The sequence below is a fragment of the Pseudophryne corroboree genome, chromosome 5 (genome assembly GCF_028390025.1).
Source record: "Pseudophryne corroboree isolate aPseCor3 chromosome 5, aPseCor3.hap2, whole genome shotgun sequence".
Taxonomy (NCBI): domain Eukaryota; kingdom Metazoa; phylum Chordata; class Amphibia; order Anura; family Myobatrachidae; genus Pseudophryne; species Pseudophryne corroboree.
Genome location: NC_086448.1, coordinates 103,963,483 through 103,983,421, shown reverse-complemented (window position 1 = coordinate 103,983,421; position 19,939 = coordinate 103,963,483). Strand labels below are relative to the sequence as shown.

The 19,939-nt window shown below is 47.7% G+C and overlaps 1 protein-coding gene across 2 annotated transcripts in view; it reads right to left on the bottom strand.

Moving 5' to 3' along the window:
- The window catches only part of STAM (signal transducing adaptor molecule), a 198,402-nt gene that overhangs the window by 27,612 nt on the left and 150,851 nt on the right, over nt 1–19,939 (bottom strand). For both annotated transcript variants that reach the window (XM_063921537.1, XM_063921536.1), the window contains exons 6-7: nt 14,233–14,323; nt 11,788–11,974 (exon numbers count right to left, since the gene is read on the bottom strand). In XM_063921537.1, coding sequence (XP_063777607.1) covers nt 11,788–11,974; nt 14,233–14,323 — 278 coding nt within the window. The remainder of the gene's footprint in view (nt 1–11,787; nt 11,975–14,232; nt 14,324–19,939) is intronic.

The following is a 19,939-nucleotide window of genomic DNA, read 5'->3' as shown; positions in this document are numbered from 1 at the left end:
CCCTAATAGTGGATCGAAACGTCGACAACAATAAGCCTGACTCCTACTGAAATAAAGTTATTGTGAAATTGAAGCTGTTGAAGACCGCCTTATTGGATGAGTGCACCTCCACACCATTGGACTCTGTATATATTGTGAACCTGCCTGGTGAGGCAGATTTTCACTAGGAGCACCCCATCGTTATTCGTTATAGATGCGAGTGCAGGATTTTTTGTTATATATATATATATATATATATATATAAGCGTTGGACCTCAGCATACAATATGTGCGACTGCTTGCTTTCTCTTAAGGGATATAGTGTTGCGACGTTCAGCGCACTTTTATTGTATATGGTATTAAGATGCGCCTTGCTTCCGCAGTATATATTAACGCTGGCATTGAAATGTTTATTAAAAATAATAAGAACTTCACAGGCTGAACCATGGAAGTATTTTCAGATTCTCCCATTTATAGATAGTAAGAAAGCATATCCTATATGTTCCTATACTCGATAAACTATTCCAGCCTCTCGTTATAGAGCAGCCCTTTATGTCTAATATTGCTGTGGCTTCATCAGGAAGCTCTACGAAGCACTAGTCCCATACATTGGTTCTACGCACAACGCACTTCAGTTTTGGTCACTGGCCTTGTTAAAGCTGCAGTACCACCAATGGAACTCATATGCCTAACATCCTACTACAGGTTGAGTATCCCATATCCAAATATTCCGAAATACGGAATATTTCGAAATACGGAATTTTTTGAGTGAGAGGAGATAGTGAAACCTTTGTTTTCTGATGGCTCAATGTACACAAACTTCGTTTAATACACAAAGTTATTACAAATATTGTATTAAATGACATTCAGACTGTGTGCATAAGGTGTATATGAAACATAAATGAATTGTGTGAATGTACACACACTTTGTTTAATGCACAACGTTATTAAAAATATTGGCTAATATGACCTTCAGGCTGTGTGTATAAGGTGTATATGAAACAAATGCATTCTGTGCTTAGATTTAGGTCCCATCGCCATGATATCTCATTATGGTATGTAATTATTCCAAAATACAGAAAAATCCGATATCCAAAATACTTCTGGTCCCAAGCATTTTGGATAAGGGATACTCAACATGTAACACTAACCAGAGCCATTCTTCTCAGGCTTTATTGGCTCTGTGTTACAGTTTCGCCCCCAACTTTACAATGGCAGACAAGGAGGGTTTTCTATAAACTTTACAGAGTCTCTGTGATTGTGCTTAATATTACCCTGCAGACACACACACACACACACACACACACACACACACACTTCCATCTAATCCACTCCCCAACTGCTAATAAAGTGTAAACAAAGCTCGGATAACAGAAAGTAGGGTGATGGCAGGGTGAACGGGAGGAAGGGACCACCAAGGACGTCTGATACGTATAAAATAAAAATCATTCTCAGTCATAGATTTGTTGTATTTAGGGGATATCTTTGGGCAGTCATTCACGCCACATTTATTTTACAGTACAAAACTTTAATAAAAGGAAGAATTAATAAATAGGACTCAAAAGGGCGATATTCAATTGTTTATCGCTCCTGATCTGCTGTCTAAAGTGATGGGAGACTGGGGATGGGGGGGATATTCAATTGTCGTGCTCAGGGAAGCTGGCGCTAAACCCCGAACATACAAATGAGCGTGATGGGAAAGGCCCAGTTTGAGCGTTCAAACTGGTCACTTTTCACTCAAGTCAGCTCGCTGGCAAGCCAGTGCTGGCAGCCAATTGCACCCGAACAGAGGAACAATTGAATAGCTTTGTTGGGCGCCATCTACTGGCTGCCAGCAAGAAAAACAATTGTATATCGTCCATAGGGGGGAATTCAAATGTTTGAAAAGTCGGTTGGGTGTCTGTTTTTTCCTGTCTATTAGATAGGAAAAAAACAGACATCCAACTGACTTTTCACACAATTGAATCTCCCCCATAGTGTTTTATGGGATGTGGACAGCATCCAGGCGGTCTGGATGCCGGTGGTCAGGTGTCCGACGCCGGAAACACAACTTCAGTCGAAATCAAGGCGCCAGAAGCACCAACCGCAACATTCTGAAGGGAAGTATTGGGGCAGTAATGGTAACCATTACACCATCGGTCATAACCCCCCCCCCCCCCCCCCCCCTTAGCCGCCACCTGCACTATCTTCGCCCTACCTGCCACCCCAGGCAGGTTAGACTCCCTAGGGGGAGGGGTGAATTAATTACCCCATCCCCCATTGGCATTCTAAAAGTCAGGATGCCGCGATCACTCACGTGAACACTGGCATCTAACAAATCTATCACACCAGTGTTTTACATTTAACAAAAATAAGACTAACAGAAAAGACAACCAAGAATTTGGATTGCGATATTTTTTGGAAACTAAAAGGGACACTGAGAAATGCTTGGGCGAAGTCTTTAGTCTGTTTTGGAGGATTTTACAGTGAAGGCCTCTCGAACTTTTCCTCTATTAGATCATTTATCCAGTTTTTATGGGCTGTGGACCATCTTAACCAAAACAAATATATAACCTACAGCATGATCCGTCCCTAGTGTGTGCAGGGAAGACTTGTGATGCTGGCCTGGCTCAGTCCATAATGGGTAATATCTCTGCTTTGTTTTGTTGGTTAAAAGAGGAAAATCAATCATAAAATACACTAATTCTGTTACTCAGATGTCTAAATGGCTAAAACCAGGACTGTTGTGGGGAAAAAATAAAATAAAGCCAAAATGCTGGTAATTACAAAGAACCGCGCGTGTGTAGTTGTCAAATTAATACATTTATTACTATGCAATAGTATTCAGGAAGTCTCAAACACACCCATCAATCACTGATAACTAATCATGCCTGCTCACTTTGCATTCTGTAAATGCAACATCTGCATGAGATATCCCCATTTAACGATAAGAGACATAGGAAAGAGCCTTTATACAACATTCCATAATGAAGAACCACCCTCTAGGAGGAATGTTAAAATACTATGGAATTTCCTGGATCAGAGGCCGCGGTCTGCCTGACCTATGTCTATGGAGGAAGGGGAACATAGCACCGGAAGTACCATATACATCTGTAGGACATGTCACTAGTGCTGGTGTGTACAGGGCTTACACAGAAGGAACAGGCAAGATAAGATCTGTGCCGCAGTACAAAAAATAAAATAATAATTTGCAAATAAAAGGCTTCCTCATAAAGTAATGCAGTTTGTATACATATTTACTTAGCACAAAAGTGAGGCTTATCTATGCATAGAAGCTTGCAAATAACAGGCACATTAACATTTTGGGTTCCTTTTAGGGTAGCCTGGGTATTACAGTAATAATACAACTCGCACTGTAATGTTACAGACACCAACTGCCCTCAGTCTTCTCTGACCTGCCTAAAGGCGTTTGTATACATCTTATATGGCTACGGAAAGCCTCGCAATTCCTAATATGCTTAGGACAGTTAGGAAATTGGCCTGCACCAAACTAGATATTGGGTTATAACCCTAAATTATTCCCTGTCTTAAGCTGAACAGTCCTTATCTATGAAGCAAGGGAAAGGGTGTGACATTGATACTCAGGTAGATTAATGTAGCAATGACAAAGGAATGAGTGAGAGCACTCGAAACCCAATGAATTATACTGGCATAGTCAGTATATCAGAACAGTTGATAAGAATGTAAGCTTTATAGTAATACATTGAGGGGGAGATGTATTAAACAATAAAAAGAGTGGAGGAGTCGCCATAGCAAACAATCAGCTCCTACTCATGATTTTATGAAACGTGGTAGACAGCCTCCGGCACTACTGTTGTGTGAACTACACATCCCAGCATGTCTTGCTACAGTTCTAGCATGCCTTATTAACAAAACTATGGCAGGGCATCCTGAGATGTTTAGTTTCATAGCATCTGGAGTGCCATAAATTGCCTACTCCTGTCATAGAATGCACTTGATAATGGCGCCTTCGATTGGTTGCTTTGGGCAAATTCTCCAGTGCTTGATCCATGACCCCTTTAATTCTTTACTTTCATGTCATCATATTAATATGGTATAGTCCCACATGTACTGAACACATAATGCAGGCAATTCCATCAGCACATGGATCTTGGGAATGTTTGGTAGACTGAGCATGCCTTATGGCATTCATAAACATCTTACAGCAACTGCGGGTGACTTGAGTTGTACAGCCCTAAGTCTTCTCTTCATTTGCATCTGTGTGGATGTTACTAGGCAGCAACAGGGCATTTGTACATAGTATAAGTGTGTCGTGGCCATGTCAACTGAATTATGGGCTACACAGAGTTGGGCACATGCAGAGATCGATCCTCTTTCAGCCGGATCTCTTGCACCAAAACATAGGGAAGCTAAGTGCTGATGACGACGACTGCTGTAATGGTGTTTAAATGGATGCGGCCGACTCTGAATACAGGAAGAAAAGAGTTTTATGGTAAGAACTTACCTTTGTTAAAACTCTTTCTGCGAGGTAAAACTGGGCTCCACAACGAAAGACATAGGGGTGTAGAGTAGGATCTTGATCCGAGGCACCAACAGGCTCAAAAGCTTTGACTGTTCCCAGAATGCATAGCGCCGCCTCCTCTATAACCCTGCCTCCCTGCACAGGAGCTCAGTTTTTAGTTAACCAGCCCAATGCAGTAGCAGGAAAAGAGACAACAGTAGTTAGTAGCCACATACACCACACTCTCACGACAGGAGAAGTGTCAGCGGCTAATGCCATACCAACCCAAAGAAGCTAAGTGCGTCAGGGTGGGCGCCATGTGGAGCCCAGTGTACCTCGCAGAAAGAGAGTTTTAACAAAGGTAAGTTCTTACCATAAAACTAGTTTTCTGCTGCGGGGTACACTGGGCTCCACAAGGAAAGACATAGGGGATGTCCTAAAGCAGTTCCTTATGGGAGGGGACGCACTGTAGCGGGCACAAGAACCTCGGCGTCCAAAGGAAGCATACTGGGAAGCGGCAGTATCGAAGGCATAGAACCTTATGAAAGTGTTCACTGAAGACCACGTAGCCGCCTTGCACAATTGTTCAAGGGTCGCACCACAGCGGGCCGCCCAAGAAGGTCCAACAGACCGAGTAGAATGGGCCGTAGTGTGAGCAGGAGCTAATAGACCAGCCCTCACATAAGCATGTGCAATCACCATTCTAATCCATCTGGCCAAAGTTTACTTGTGAGCAGGCCAGCCCCGTTTGTGAAATCCAAACAGCACAAAGAGAGAATCAGATTTCCTAATAGAAGCAGACATAGATACGGAGAGCCAGTACCACATCCAAAGACCGCTATTTGGGAGACAGATCAGGAGAAACAAGTGCTGGAACCACGATCTCCTGGTAAAGGTGGAACGAAGAAACCACCTTAGGTAAATATCCGGGACGAGTCCTAAGAACCGCCCGGTCACGGTGAAATATCAGATATGGGGAACTACAAGACAAGGCACCCAAATCCAACACTCTTCTAGCTGAAGCAATAGCCAGCAGAAACACCACCTTAAGGGAAAGCCACTTAAGATCAGCTGAACCAAGAGGTTTAAACGGAGACTCTTGTAACACCTCCAAAACCACCGACAAGTCCCAAGGAGCCACAGGCGGGACATAAGGAGGTTGGATACGCAACACACCCTGAGTAAAGGTATGCACATCAGGTAAGGTCGCAATCATTCTCTGAAACCACACCGACAAGGCAGATATTTGAACCTTGAGGGAGGCCAGATGCAGGCCTAAGTCCAGGCCCTGCTGAAGAAAGGCCAACAACTTGGCTGTACTAAACTTGGAAGAGTCATAAACATTAGATGCGCACCAAACAAAGTAAGAATGCCAGACCCTATAGTAAATCCGAGCAGAAGCCGGTTTCCGGGCCCGCAACATAGTTTGAATGACCGCCTCAGAAAACCCTTTAGCCCTCAAGACGGAAGCTTCAAGAGCCACGCCGTCAAAGACAGCCGGGCTAGGTCCTGGTAGACACAGGGGCCCTGAACGAGGAGGTCTGGGCGTTGTGGAAGTAGAATTGGACGCTCTGACGATAGGCCCTGCAGGTCTGAGAACCAGTGCCGTCTGGGTCACGCTGGAGCTATGAGAAGCAGAATTCCTCTTTCTTGCTTGAACTTCCGAATTACCCTGGGCAGGAGTGACACCGGAGGGAACACGTACGGCAGCCGAAACCTCCACGGCACCGCCAGCGCATCCACGAATGCTGCTTGAGGATCCCTTGTCCTTGCTCCGAAGACCGGAACCTTGTGATTGTGTCGAGACGCCATCAGATCTACGTCTGGAAGGCCCCACTTTTCCATTAAGAGTTGAAACACTTCTGGACGGAGGCCCTACTCTCCGGCATGTACGTCCTGACGACTGAGAAACTCCGCTTCCCAATTCAGGACTCCCGGAATGAATATTGCAGATATGGCCGGTAGATGGCGTTCCGCCCAATGTAGAATCCGTGAGACTTCCTTCATTGCCAAACGGCTTAGAGTGCCGCCTTGATGATTTATGTAAGCCACTGTGGTGGCGTTGTCAGACTGTACTTGAACAGGACGGTTCTGAATTAAATGCTGGGCTCAACGCATTGAAGACCGCCCGCAATTCCAGAATGTTGATCGAGAGGAGAGATTCCTCCTTGGTCCACCGACCCTGAAGGGAGTGTTGCTGCATCACTGTTCCCCAACCTCTGAGACTGGTATCTGTCGTCAACAGGACCCAGTCGGATATCCAGAATGGACGGCCCCTGCACAATCGTTGGTCCTGGAGCCACCAGTGCAGCGACAGACGGACCTCGGAGTCAATGAGATCATGTGTGACCTGATCCGGTGAGGCAGGCCGTCCCACTTGGCTAGAATCAGCCTTTGGAGGGGGCGAGAATGAAATTGAGCATACTCCACCATGTTGAATGCTGATACCATGAGGCTCAGCACCTGCATCGCCGAATGTATCGACACTTGCGGACGAGAAAGGAAGCAACGAATCCTGTCCTGAAGCTTCAGGACTTTCTCCTGAGACAAGAACAACCGCTGGTTGTGAGTGTCCAATAGCGCTCCCAGGTGCACCATGCTCCGAGCAGGGACCAGAGAGGATTTCTTCCAGTTGATGAGCCACCCGTGGGCTTGTAGAAACTGGACAGTCATATCCAGATGACGTAGGAGAATTTCTGGGGAATTTGCCAGGATTAACAAGTCGTCCAGATACGGCAGTATCCTGACCCCTTGACGGCGGGAGTACCACCGTCATCACCGCCATAACTTTGGTGAAGACTCGCGGAGCCGTAGTTAAACCAAAAGGTAACGCCCGAAACTGGTAATGGAGGTTGCCAATCGCAAACCTCAGGTATTGCTGATGTGACACTGCTATAGGAATATGCAGGTAAGCATCCTGTATGTCCAGGGAGACCATGTAGTCCCCAGGTTCCAAGGCCAGAACTATAGAGCGAAGGGTTTCCATACGGAACTTAGAAACTTTCACAAACCTGTTCAATGCCTTGAGGTTGAGAATGGGGCCGGAGGACCCATTCGGTTTCGGTACCAGAAACAGCAGAGAATAGTACCCCCGGGCCCCTCTGAGCAAGAGGCACCTGAACTACGACTCCTGTATCCAGGAGGGTCTGTACCACCGAATGTAGAGTGTTTGCCTTTGGTCCAACGGGACGTCTGTCCGGCAAAATCGATGAGGGGGTCGGTTTTTGAAGGCTATGGCGTAACCTCGAGTGACGACTTCCCGTACCCAGGCATCTGAAGTGGTCTTCAACCATACCTGGGTATACCATAGAAGCCGGCACCCCACCTGGGATCCCCCAGGGGGAGGCCCGCCCCATCATGCGGCAGGCTTATCGGTCTTGGAAGCTGGCTGACGGGCAGCCCAGGCTCTTTTGGGCTTCGGCTTACCAGGTTTGGAAGTGCGGGCCTGCTTGTTGTACGCCTGACCTTTTGCTTTACCTGAAGGACGAAAGGAAGTACCTTTAGCCTTCGACAGAGAAGGAGCGGTACTTGGCAGACAGGCAGTTTTGGCAGTAGCCAAGTCAACCACTATCTTATTTAAGTCCTCCCCAAACAGAATATCTCCCTTGAAAGGGAGTACCTGCAGGGTTTTTCTAGAGTCCAGATCCACAGACCAGGATCTCAGCCACAATATCCGGCGAGCCAGGACTGATGTAGTAGAGGCCTTGGCTGCTAGGATACCGGCATCAGAAGCCGCCTCTTTAATATAGTGAGAAGCTGTGACAATATATGACAAGCATTGTCTAGCATGGTCAGAAGAGATTTTAGCTTCTAACTCCAAGGCCCATGCTTCAATAGCCTCTGCAGCCAATGTTGCTGCAATAGTGGGCCTTTGTGCAGCACCCGTGAGGGTGTAAATCGCTTTCAGACAACCCTCCACACGTTTATCCGTAGGCTCTTTTAGAGACGTGACGGTAGTGACAGGTAGAGCTGAGGAAACCACCATCCTAGCCACATGCAAATCTACTGGAGGAGGAGTTTCCCAATTCTTAGACAGCTCTGGCGCGAGGGGATAGCAAGCCAGCATCTTCTTTTGGAGGCACAAACTTCTTTCCCGGGTTTCCCCAGGGTTCCTGACGTATATCCACTAGGTTAGGGGTGGGCAACAGGCGGCCCGCGGGCCGGATGTGGCCCGCGGACCGATCCTGCCTGGCCCGCTGTGCCCCACCAGAGTGCAATGACAAGCGGCCCGACAGGCCGCTTGTCATTGCACTGCTCTCAGACGCGGCGCCGCTGAGGAAATCCCGGTCACGTCACAGAGTCAGCTGACCGGGATTTCCTCTGTTAGCTGGGCGGCACGGGGAGCGGGCACTGCAGTGACCAGGAGCGGCGGCCTGTGAGGAGGAGATTAAGCGGTGGCCAGTGAGGAGAAGCGGCGGGCAGCGAGCCGGAGCAGGAGAGGCCACATCAGTGGTGACTCCGGCCAGCAGCAGCGCGGATCTTCGGACAGCGGGGATCGTTTGTCACGGTGACAAACAGGTAAACCCCGTGTCCAGCCAACCCCTGGATCAGTGCTTAAGCTGCCATATAGGTTTAGGGGTGGGGAGGGAGGGGGATTAAAAACTGCAATATGGGTTTAGGGGAGGGGAGGAAAGGGGGGTAGGGACTGTCTGCCTTAATGTGTAAAAATGGGGGATGCTGTCTGCCGTAATGTGTAAAAATGGGGGATGCTGTCTGCCGTAATGTGTAAAAAGGGGGACGATGTCTGCCGTAATGTGTAAAAAAGGGGGACGATGTCTGCCGTAATGTGTAAAAAAGGGGGACGATGTCTGCCGTAATGTGTAAAAAGAGCACACTGTCTGCCGTAATGTGTAAAAAGGGGACGCTGTCTGCCGTAATGTGTAAAAAGAGGGACGCTGTCTGCCGTAATGTGTAAAAAGAGGGACGCTGTCTGCCGTAATGTGTAAAAAGAGGGACGCTGTGTGCCGTAATGTGTAAAAAAGGGCACGCTGTCTGCCGTAATGTGTAAAAAGAGGGACGCTGTCTACCGTAATGTGTAAAAAGAGGGACGCTGTCTGCCGTATTGTGTAAAAAAGGGCACGCTGTCTGCCGTAATGTGTAAAAAGGGGACTCTTTTTGAGTATTTTGTGTGTGGCCCTCGAATATTCGCTGGAAGTGTTAAGCGGCCCCCCAGCTGAAATAATTGCCCACCCCTGCACTAGGTGGTCAGAGTGAGGTAAAACTTGTTTAACCACCTTCTGACGCTTGAACCTATCTGGTTTCTTAGGAGGGGCGGATGGCTCGGGATCATCCGTAATCTGTAAAATTAACTTAATAGCCTCCAAAAGATCAGGAACATCCACATGTGAACTACCCTCCCCATCAGCAGTATCTGTGTCAGAATCTGTGGGGTCAGTGTAAGCGCCATCTTCATCAGACGAGGTGTCAGTGACAGCAGTGGATTGTGAGGAGATAAGAGCTCGCTTAGGGGACCCCTTGGTCTTAGGCGAGCGAGGGTCAGACTTTTTAGTAGTAAAGGACTAGTTTAACTTCATCAATTGAGCAGATAAATTGTCCGCCCAAGGCGGGTTAGCTGTGGGGACCACATACGGTTGCACCGGCATAGGAGGTCCCATAGGGGGTGTTAGTTTAGTAACTAGCGTATGTAGAAACGTGGAGAAAGTAGCCCACGGTGGGTCATTATGTACCCCCTTTGCCACAGTCCCACTGGGGGGCAAGAAGCCCCCAGAACCAGAGCTCACAGCTGCTATAGTCTCCTCATAGGGGTCTGTGGCTTCAGCAACACCAGCAGTGTGTTCAGCCCCAGAACCGTTACCTTCAGAAGCAGACATGATACAACTTGCAGTATCAGGTAACACAGTACAATTGGCAGCAGCACAATACCTCTTACCCAAACCCCTGCGCAGTGTAGTCAGCACAAGCAAAGATACAGGAGAGATATGGTGACTAAAATCACAGAGAAAAATACGTATTAGAGTATATCTTTGTGAAAATCCTATATAAGTATAAAACCTGACGCACCAAGCCCCCTCAGGTTATAGAATATAGGGATAGCAAGTTGAGTGAGAGACACAAAATGGAAACCACTCAGCAAGCTAATGCACACACATATAGTCTCATGTAAACAATGCAGAGGTTATTACTGACAATAATACTGCACTGGACTAGCTTATATAGCTATGTAGTCAATAGATATAACACTGCACAGTAAGAACTGGATGTTTATCACAGGGTACTTGTACCAGAGAACCCTGACTAAATGCACTCTTTCTTAACTAACACTGTCTAATTGACATGTAGAATACTTAAGGGTCATGTAAAGTCACAGCGCTGACAACCAGGCGGCTTTACACAGGAGGATTTGCCCAAGCAGTCCCAGGAACAGTGTAGCTGAGAGAAATGGTGCCCAAACACTGACAAGGAGTGAGGGAGAGACAGATATGCAGCTCCAGGGCGGGAACATTTGCTGGAAATGGCGGGCTGGGGGAGGGGCTCCAGGACCACGCCTTATTCCCCTGCTGGCAAAACCACCGGGTACTGTGGGCTACTAGTAAAACGGTTTTAAGGGAAAACCTGACCTGCACCCATGCCCTGGTGATCTAGTGGGATCGCCTGTACTGCCACAGTGTCCACCGCCAGCGCGGGCGGGCCGCCTCCCACTGACTGCGCCAGATCGCGATTAAGTACGGTTCCCGCGAGTGGGACCCACTCACCACCTCCCGAAGCGTGGCCATGCGATCCTGGAGAGCCCCCGTCGTGTGTACCTGTCGTTAGAAGAAAACCGGAGCCTCCTGCTGTAGTTACCCGGCAACCAGGGCTCAGGAGTGTACAGCGCCGCTGGGGAGAGATGGAGCTGCAGCAGTGAATGTCACTAGACATGTACACACTGTTGCAGCCCTTAAAGTCTTCACTTTTCTTCTCAAAAAGCTCTTCTTAGGGCTGCCCAGAACAGCCCCTCTGTTATGTGCCTGCTATCTGCGGCACCAACTACAAAACTGAGCTCCTGTACAGGGAGGCGGGGTTATAGAGGAGGCGGCGCTATGCATTCTGGGAACAGTCCAAGCTTTTGAGCCTGGTGGTGCCTCGGACCAAGATCCTACTCTACACCCCTATGTCTTTCCTTGTGGAGCCCAGTGTACCCCGCAGCAGAAATCCACATTTATTGCCTAACCCGGAAAGCAGTCACAATTGCGGCCACTTTATGTGCAACTCTGAATCGGGACCTAAATTTATAACTCACCAAAATTTTCACAGGGAGACTTTCAGGCACTGGTAAACCCTCCTATTAGAACCTACGCTTTAGGTCTCATCATAGAGATGCCGTTTTATTGTGATCCTGGACCCACCTGTCATCCAGCACTGTGACTATTTCACCGGCTTTAAACGTCAGCTCGTTATCCTCAGCAGCTTCAAAGTCATAGATGGCCTGCACCTTCCTCCCCTCTGACTTGTGATTGGTTAAGAAGCTGGTGCTTGGGTATAGACTGGACACTGTACTTTGCGGTTTCTGTTCTTTTAGTGATAATTCAATAGCTGCAATGTAAGAGGAAAGATATGAGTATAGCCAAACAATGCTATGTACCCACAGCTGAACAGAAGCGTCATGCACATCCTACTGTAAATTATAAGGATACTAACGAACACCGTCCAGCCATTGGCGGATGGCTTTGTTTTATTAATCTGAGCCATAGAAGACTGTGATTGACAAGAAATGCATTTGTTTTATTATTCGTTAATATGTACTGGATGTATGATAGACAGAGGGAGGTAGACTGTGGTTGTTGAACAATAAGTCCCAGCATACGGATATGCAGAAGTCCTTGAGAACCACAGGCTGCCTTACGCCGTTTGGTAGTAAGCAAGTGATGTTACATAACATAATGGCCGAGTGATGCAGTTGCCAAAGCAGTAAGAGCACCGGGTGATTGCTAATGCAGTTCTGTGCTGCACAGACAAACCGTTCCCTCACTCAATACCTCTGCAACCACAAGCAGAGGGGGAGGTATGGGCTGTATAGTTGGACATGGTGAGAAAAGGAAGAAAGCAAGGTTGAAAAACATGGGTTGAAAAAAAAATTGTTTGTTTACACCTTTTTTTCGGTTTCAATTTTTTTTTTTTTTTGCATTAATGTTTTGATGGAAAAATATATATAATCCTGCAAAACATCACTGTGTATTAAAAACCTATCAACAAGCTTTTAACGTTTTCTAACACTAAAACTCCAAAGTTATTAGGCTTTGATATGATTTAACATCTTTCAATATAACCAATTTTTTACGGCTTATTATTCCCATTACATCTGAATAAATCTAGATAGACTGAACATATTAAAACATACAAAAGTACACTCAGATAGATGAAACTGAAAATAAGAATGTTCGTTGTGGTTTTCTCGTGTCCTATAAGATTGTTAGGTGAGGAGTTTGTGGAGTCTTAGCTGATGCTAATCAAATTTAGTACCTCTCTGATCTGGTTCACCCTCCCTCCCTATTTTTCAGTTGTGTGTGTAAATTTACTGCATTGATTTAGCTCAGTTAAGTAAAAATCACAAGCCACAAGAATGTGGACTAATACCAGGTGTATTCTCTTATAATATGCTTTTTTTAAAGAAGCCGCAGCGCCATGCCTGTAGTCACAGCATATCTAAAATCAAAAAGTGGGTGTTTTTTTTGTTAAACAAACAGAAAATTTTGACTTAAACCAACAAACCCTGTGAGAAAGGGGTTGGTACTCACCCAAATGTTAAAGGTACAGATACAGAAAGAACATTGCAACATATTTAATAACTGTATTTTGTGAAAAAACTTCCAAAAACTGACATTTTCCGACGATTACTGCAAAATAAAGGTACCCCAGAATGAATGTAGGGGTGACCGAAAAAACATAATGATCATATATACTGTGGTCCCATGGCTTTTGACCACAAAAGCAAGCCCATAGGCTGCATTATGGGCTAAATTCTAAAATAAATACAGAGCTTGCCTGCCCCGAAAGCTATCTTTATTAAACTATAATTATCAGGCCTAAATTGCGGTTATTAATGAATGTGCCCCACTGTGACCAACAGAGATGCGGACAGAAAGCAAGGTGGTCACGGATGGTGCAAGGCAAGGGCAGGTGGCAGAGTCCGAACTGAGAAGCAGATACTGCTAGAATGCCAGCGGTCATGCAGGTGGAAAACTTGTCTGACAGGGATTCTAGAACGTCTCTTTAATCTGCGAGCATATATATTACAGCTGCTCGCGGGAGCATATAAATGATGGCAGCTTGCGCATATTCCAACCAGTACCAGTAGGCAGTCTGCTCACACCTCCATAGGCTACAAACCGAACCAGCCTTCTAAAGGGCCCTACTCACTGGCCGACCCGCCGCCGAGCTGCCCGACGGCGGATACGGCCGACGAGCAACCCGGCGGCGGGGGGGCAGTGACGGGGGGAGTGAAGTTTCTTCACTCCCCCCGTCACGCGGCTGCATTGAAGTGCAGGCAAATATGGACGAGATCGTCCATATTGGCCTGCATGCACAGCCGACGGGAGACCAGCGATGAACGAGCGCGGGGCCGCGCATCGTTCATCGCTGGAATCTCCACACTGAAAGATATGAACGAGTTCTCGTTCATTTATGAACGAGATCGTTCATATCTTTCAGAAAATCGGCCAGTGTGTAGGGCCTATAAGGCTGCCAAATCTCATTATTACAATGTATTGTAATATCTCATTATTCTACTCCATGCAAATTTCTGGCATACGCTAATGTCAGGTGTCATGTAAAGGGCACGTCATGGAACTTGCCCTTAGCGAGATCCTCCTCCTCCTTTTTAGTGGCTGCTGTGCCTGGGTCTTTGGTGACCAGTGCCGGGCTGGCTTTAGCTTGCTCTGCTGCCTGTGAAAAAGAAAATAGGATTTTAATTACCTACCGAAAAATCCTTTTCTCGTGGTCCGTAGAGGATACTGGGGTCCACATTAGAACCATGGGGGTATAGCTGGGTCCACTAGGAGCCATGGGCGCTTTAAGAAATCAATAGTATGTACTGGCTCCTCCCTTTATGCCCCTCCTACCAGACTCAGTCTAGAAACTGTGCCCGAGGAGACGGACATATCTTGAGAGAAGGATTCAGAAAGGATAGTGGTGAGATTTGAACCAGCACACACAAACCAAGAACAAAAATGAGATTTATGGTAAGAACTTACCGTTGTTAAATTTCTTTCTGCGAGGTACACTGGGCTCCACAGGGAATAACATTGGGGTGTCGAGTAGGAACTTGATCAGAGGCACCAACAGGCTCAAAGCTTTGACTGTTCCGAAGATGCATAGCACCGCCTCCTCTATAACCCCGCCTCCGTGCACAGGAGCTCAGTTTTTGTTAACCAGTCCAATGCAGTAGCAGGTAAAAGACGACAATCATTAGTAGCCACATACACCACACACTCACGACAGGAGAGGGTGTCCGCGGCTAATGCCATACCAACCCAAAGAAGCTAAGTGCGTCAGGGTGGGCGCCCTGTGGAGCCCAGTGTACCTTGCAGAAAGAGATTTAACAACGGTAAGTTCTTACCATAAATCTCGTTTTCTGCTGCGGGGTACACTGGGCTTCACAGGGAATAACATCGGGGATGTCCTAAAGCAGTTCCTTATGGAAGGGGACGCACTGTAGCAGGCACAAGAACCCGGCGTCCAAAGGAAGCATCCTGGGAGCCGGAAGTATCGAAGGCATAGAACCTAATGAACGTGTTCACTGAAGGTGCAACAGACTGAGTAGAATGGGCCTTAATGATAGCAGGAGCTGGAAGACCAGCCTGTACATAAGCATGGGCAATCACCATTCTAATCCATCTGGCCAAGGTCTGCTTATTAGCAGGCCAGCCAAGTTTGTGAAAACCAAACAGTACGAAGAGAGATTCAGACTTCCGAATGGAAGCAGTTCTCTTCACATAGATACGGAGAGCCCGTACCACATCCAAAGACAGCTCTCCAGAAGACAACTACAGAGAATTAAAGGCAGGAACCACAATCTCCTGCTTAAGGCGGAAGCAAGACACCACCTTAGGTAGGTAACCAGGGCGTGTTCTAAGAACTGCCCGATCACAGTGAAAAATTAGATAGGGGGACTTACAGGATAAGGCACCCAGGTCTGAAACGCGCAGAGGCAATGGCTAGCAGAAACAACACCTTAAGGGAAAGCCACTTAAGATCTGCGGATGCAAGAGTTTCAAATGGAAATTCTTGCAAGGTCTCCAAGACCATCGACAAATCCCAAGGGGGCCACAGGTGGGACATAAGGAGGCTGAATACGCAACACACCCTGAGTGAAGGTATGAACATTAGGCACAGATGCAATTTTTCTCTGAAACCATACCAACAATGCAGAAATATGAACCTTGAGGGAGGCTAGACGAAGACCTAAGTCCAGGCCTTGCTGTAGAAAAGCCAAAAGTTTGGCTGTACTAAACTTGTAAGCGTCATGATTGTTATTTGCGCACCAAGCAAAGTAAGAATTCCAGACCCTATGGTAAATCCGAGCAGAAGCCTGCTTACGGGCCTTCAACATAGTTTGAATGACAGTCTCCGAAAAACCTTTGGCCCTCAGTACGGAAGCTTCAAGAGCCACGCCGTCAAAGCCAATCAGGCCAGATCCTGGTAGACACAAGGGCCCTGAACGAGGAGATCTGGTCGTTGTGGAAGTAGAAGGGGACGCCCTAGCGAGAGGCCCTGGAGGTCTGAGAATCAATGCCGTCTGGGCCATGCAGGAGCAATCAGAAGTAGTATGTCACCTTCTTGTTTGAACTTCCTTATCACTCTGGACAGTAGAGACACGGGAGGGAACACCTTCGGCAACCGAAAGTTCCACAGGATTGCCAGTGAGTCCATGAACGCTGCTTGAGGATCCCTTGTTCTTGCTCCGAAGACCGTAACCTTGTGGTTGTGTCGAGACGCCATGAGATCTACGTCCGGAGTGCCCCACTTGTCCACGAGGAGTTTAAATACTTCTAGATGGAGGCTCCACTCCCCGGCGTGCACGTCCTGACGAATGAGAAAGTCCGCTTCCCAGTTGAGGACCCCTGGAATGAACACCGCCGATATGGCTGGTAGATGGCGTTCCACTTATTGAAGAATCCTTGATACTTCCCTCATTGCCATATGGCTTCGAGTGCCACCTTGATGATTTATGTACGCCACTGTGGTGGCGTTGTGCAACTGTACCTGAACAGGTCTGTTCTGAATTAGATGCTGGGCCAGGTTCAGTGCGTTGAACACCGCCCGCAGTTCCAGAATGTTTATTGGGAGGCGAGATTCCTCCTTGGACCACCGACCCTGAAGGGAGTGTTGCTCCAACACCGCGCCCCAGCCTCTCAGACTGGCATCTGTCGTCAGAAGGACCCAGTTGGAAATCCAGAAGGGACGACCCCCGCTCAAACGTCGGTCCTGCAGCCACCAGCTCAGTGACAGACGGACCTCCGGAGACAAGGAGATCATGTGAGACCTGATCTGGTGAGGCAGGCCGTCCCACTTGGCAAGAATCAATTTCTGCAGAGAGCGTGAATGGAATTGAGCGTACTCCACCATGTCGAAAGCCGACACTATGGGACCTAGCACTTGCATCGCCGAATGTATTAACACTTGCGGACGAGATCGGAAGTATTGAATCTTGTCCTGAAGCTTCAGGACCTTCTCCTGAGACAAGAACAACAGCTGGTTGCGGGTGTCCAATAACGCTCTCAGGTGCACCATGCTCTGCGCAGGGACCAGGGAAGACTTCTTCCAGTTGATGAGCCACCTGTGGGTTTGCAGAAACTGGATAGTCAGATCCAGATGGCGTAGGAGAACCTATGGGGAATTTGCCAGGATCAACAAGTCGTCCAGATACGGTAGGATCCTGACCCCTTGACGGTGGAGTACAGCCGTCATTACCGCCATGACCTTGGTGAATACTCGCGGAGCCGTGTGGTCAAGCCAAAAGGTAACGCCTGAAATTGGTAGTGGAGGTTGCCCACAGCAAACCTCAGGTACTGCTGATGCAACATTGCAATAGGAATATGCAGGTAAGCATCCTGTATGTCCAGGGAGACCATATAATCCCCAGGTTCCAATGCCAGAACAATAGAGCGAAGGGTTTCCATACGAAATTTGGAAACCCTGACAAATTTGTTCAAGGACTGGAGGTTGAGAATGGGTCGGGAAGACCCATTCGGTTTCGGGACTAGGAACAGCGGTGAATAGTACCCTTTGCCTCTCTGAGCCAGAGGCACTTTTACTATCACTCCTGTGTCCAGGAGGGACTGTACCACCGAATGAAGAGTTTTTGCCCTCACCTGATCCGAAGGGATATCTGTCAGGCAAAATCGATGAGAGGGACGTTTCTTGAAGGATACAGCGTAACCTCGAGTGACGACTTCCGTACCCAAGCTTCGGAAGTGGTCTTCAACCATTCCTGGGTAAGCCCTAGAAGTCGGCCCCCCACCCTGGGATCCCCCAGGGGGAGAGCCGCCCCGTCATGTGGCAGGCTTGTCAGTTTTGGAAGCAGGCTGACGGGCAGCCCAGGCCCGTTTGGGCTTAGTAGGTTTGTGCGACCGTGTTTCGGGTACGCCTGACCTTTTACTTTTCCCGGAGGACGAAAAGAACGAGAGGAAGCACTCTTAGCCTTCGGCGCCTAAGGAGCAGTACTAGGCAGACATGCCGTTTTAGCAGAAGCTAAGTCAGCCACTATTTTGTTGAGGTCTTCTCCAAAAAGAATGTCTTCCTTAAAAGGGAGCACCTCCCTTTCCGCAACCAAAGAATCCGGCGAGCCAGGATAGATGTAGTAGAAGCCTAATCTTACTTTCTCTACACATGTTATATCTGCCTCCCCTGCAGTGCACATGTTTTTTCCCAATTGCTATCAAAAATCCTGCTGCGATCAACTTGGAATTACCCCCACTGTCAACAGGCATGTAGAATACTTAAGTGTCTTGTAAAATGCACAGTGCTGACATGCAGGCGGCTTTACAAAGGAGGATTTGCCCAAACAGTCCCAGGAACAGTGCTGCCCTGTGTAATGGCACCCAAACACTGACAGGGAGTGAGGGAGAGAGATATTTGCAGCTCCAGGGCGGGAACATTACTGTAAATGGCGCCCTGGGGCTGGGGGTAGGGGCTACAAGTCCAAGCCTTATCCACCTGCAGGACCTCACCACTGGTACTATGGGCTGTAATAAAAACGATTTTTATGAGGAAAAAAATAAGAATTTACTCACCGGTAATTCTATTTCTCGTAGTCCGTAGTGGATGCTGGGAACTCCGTAAGGACCATGGGGAATAGCGGGCTCCGAAGGAGGCTGGGCACTCAAGAAAGATTTATGACTACCTGGTGTGCACTGGCTCCTCCCACCATGACCCTCCTCCAAGCCTCAGTTAGGACACTGTGCCCGGACGAGCAGACATAATAAGGAAGGATTTAGAATCCCGGGTAAGACTCTTACCAGCCACACCAATCACACCGTACAACTCGTGATACTATATCCAGTTTGACAGTATGAAAACAACTGAGCCTCTCAACAGATGGCTCAACAATAACCCTTTAGTTAACAATAACTATTTACAAGTATTGCAGACAATCCGCACTTGGGATGGGCGCCCAGCATCCACTACGGACTACGAGAAATAGAATTACCGGTGAGTAAATTCTTATTTTCTCTGACGTCCTAGTGGATGCTGGGAACTCCGTAAGGACCATGGGGATTATACCAAAGCTCCCAATCGGGCGGGAGAGTGCGGATGACTCTGTAGCACCGAATGAGAGAACTCCAGGTCCTCCTCAGCCAGGGTATCAAATTTGTAGAATTTTGCAAACGTGTTTTCCCCTGACCAAGTAGCTGCTCGGCAAAGTTGTAAAGCCGAGACCCTTCGGGCAGCCGCCCAAGATGAGCCCACCTTCCTTGTGGAATGGGCATTTACAGATTTTGGCTGTGGTATGCCTGCCACAGAATGTGCAAGCTGAATTGTACTACAAATCCAGCGAGCAATAGACTGCTTAGAAGCAGGAGCACCCAGCTTGTTGGGTGCATACAGGATAAACAGCGAGTCAGATTTTCTGACTCCAGCCGTCCTGGAAACATATATTTTCAGGGCCCGGACAACGTCTAGCAACTTGGAGTCCTCCAATTCACTAGTAGCCGCCGGCACCACAATAGGCTGGTTCAGGTGAAACGCTGACACCACCTTAGGGAGAAATTGGGGACGAGTCCTCAACTCTGCCCTATCCATATGGAAAATCAGATAAGGGCTTTTACATGATAAAGCCGCCAATTCTGACACTCGCCTGGCTGAAGCCAAGGCTAATAACATGACCACTTTCCACGTGAGATATTTCAGATCCACGGTTTTTAGTGGCTCAAACCAATGTGATTTTAAGAAACTCAACATCACGTTGAGATCCCAAGGTGCCACAGGAGGCACAAACGGGGGCTGAATATGCAGCACTCCTTTTACAAAAGTCTGAACTTCAGGTACTAAAGCTAGTTC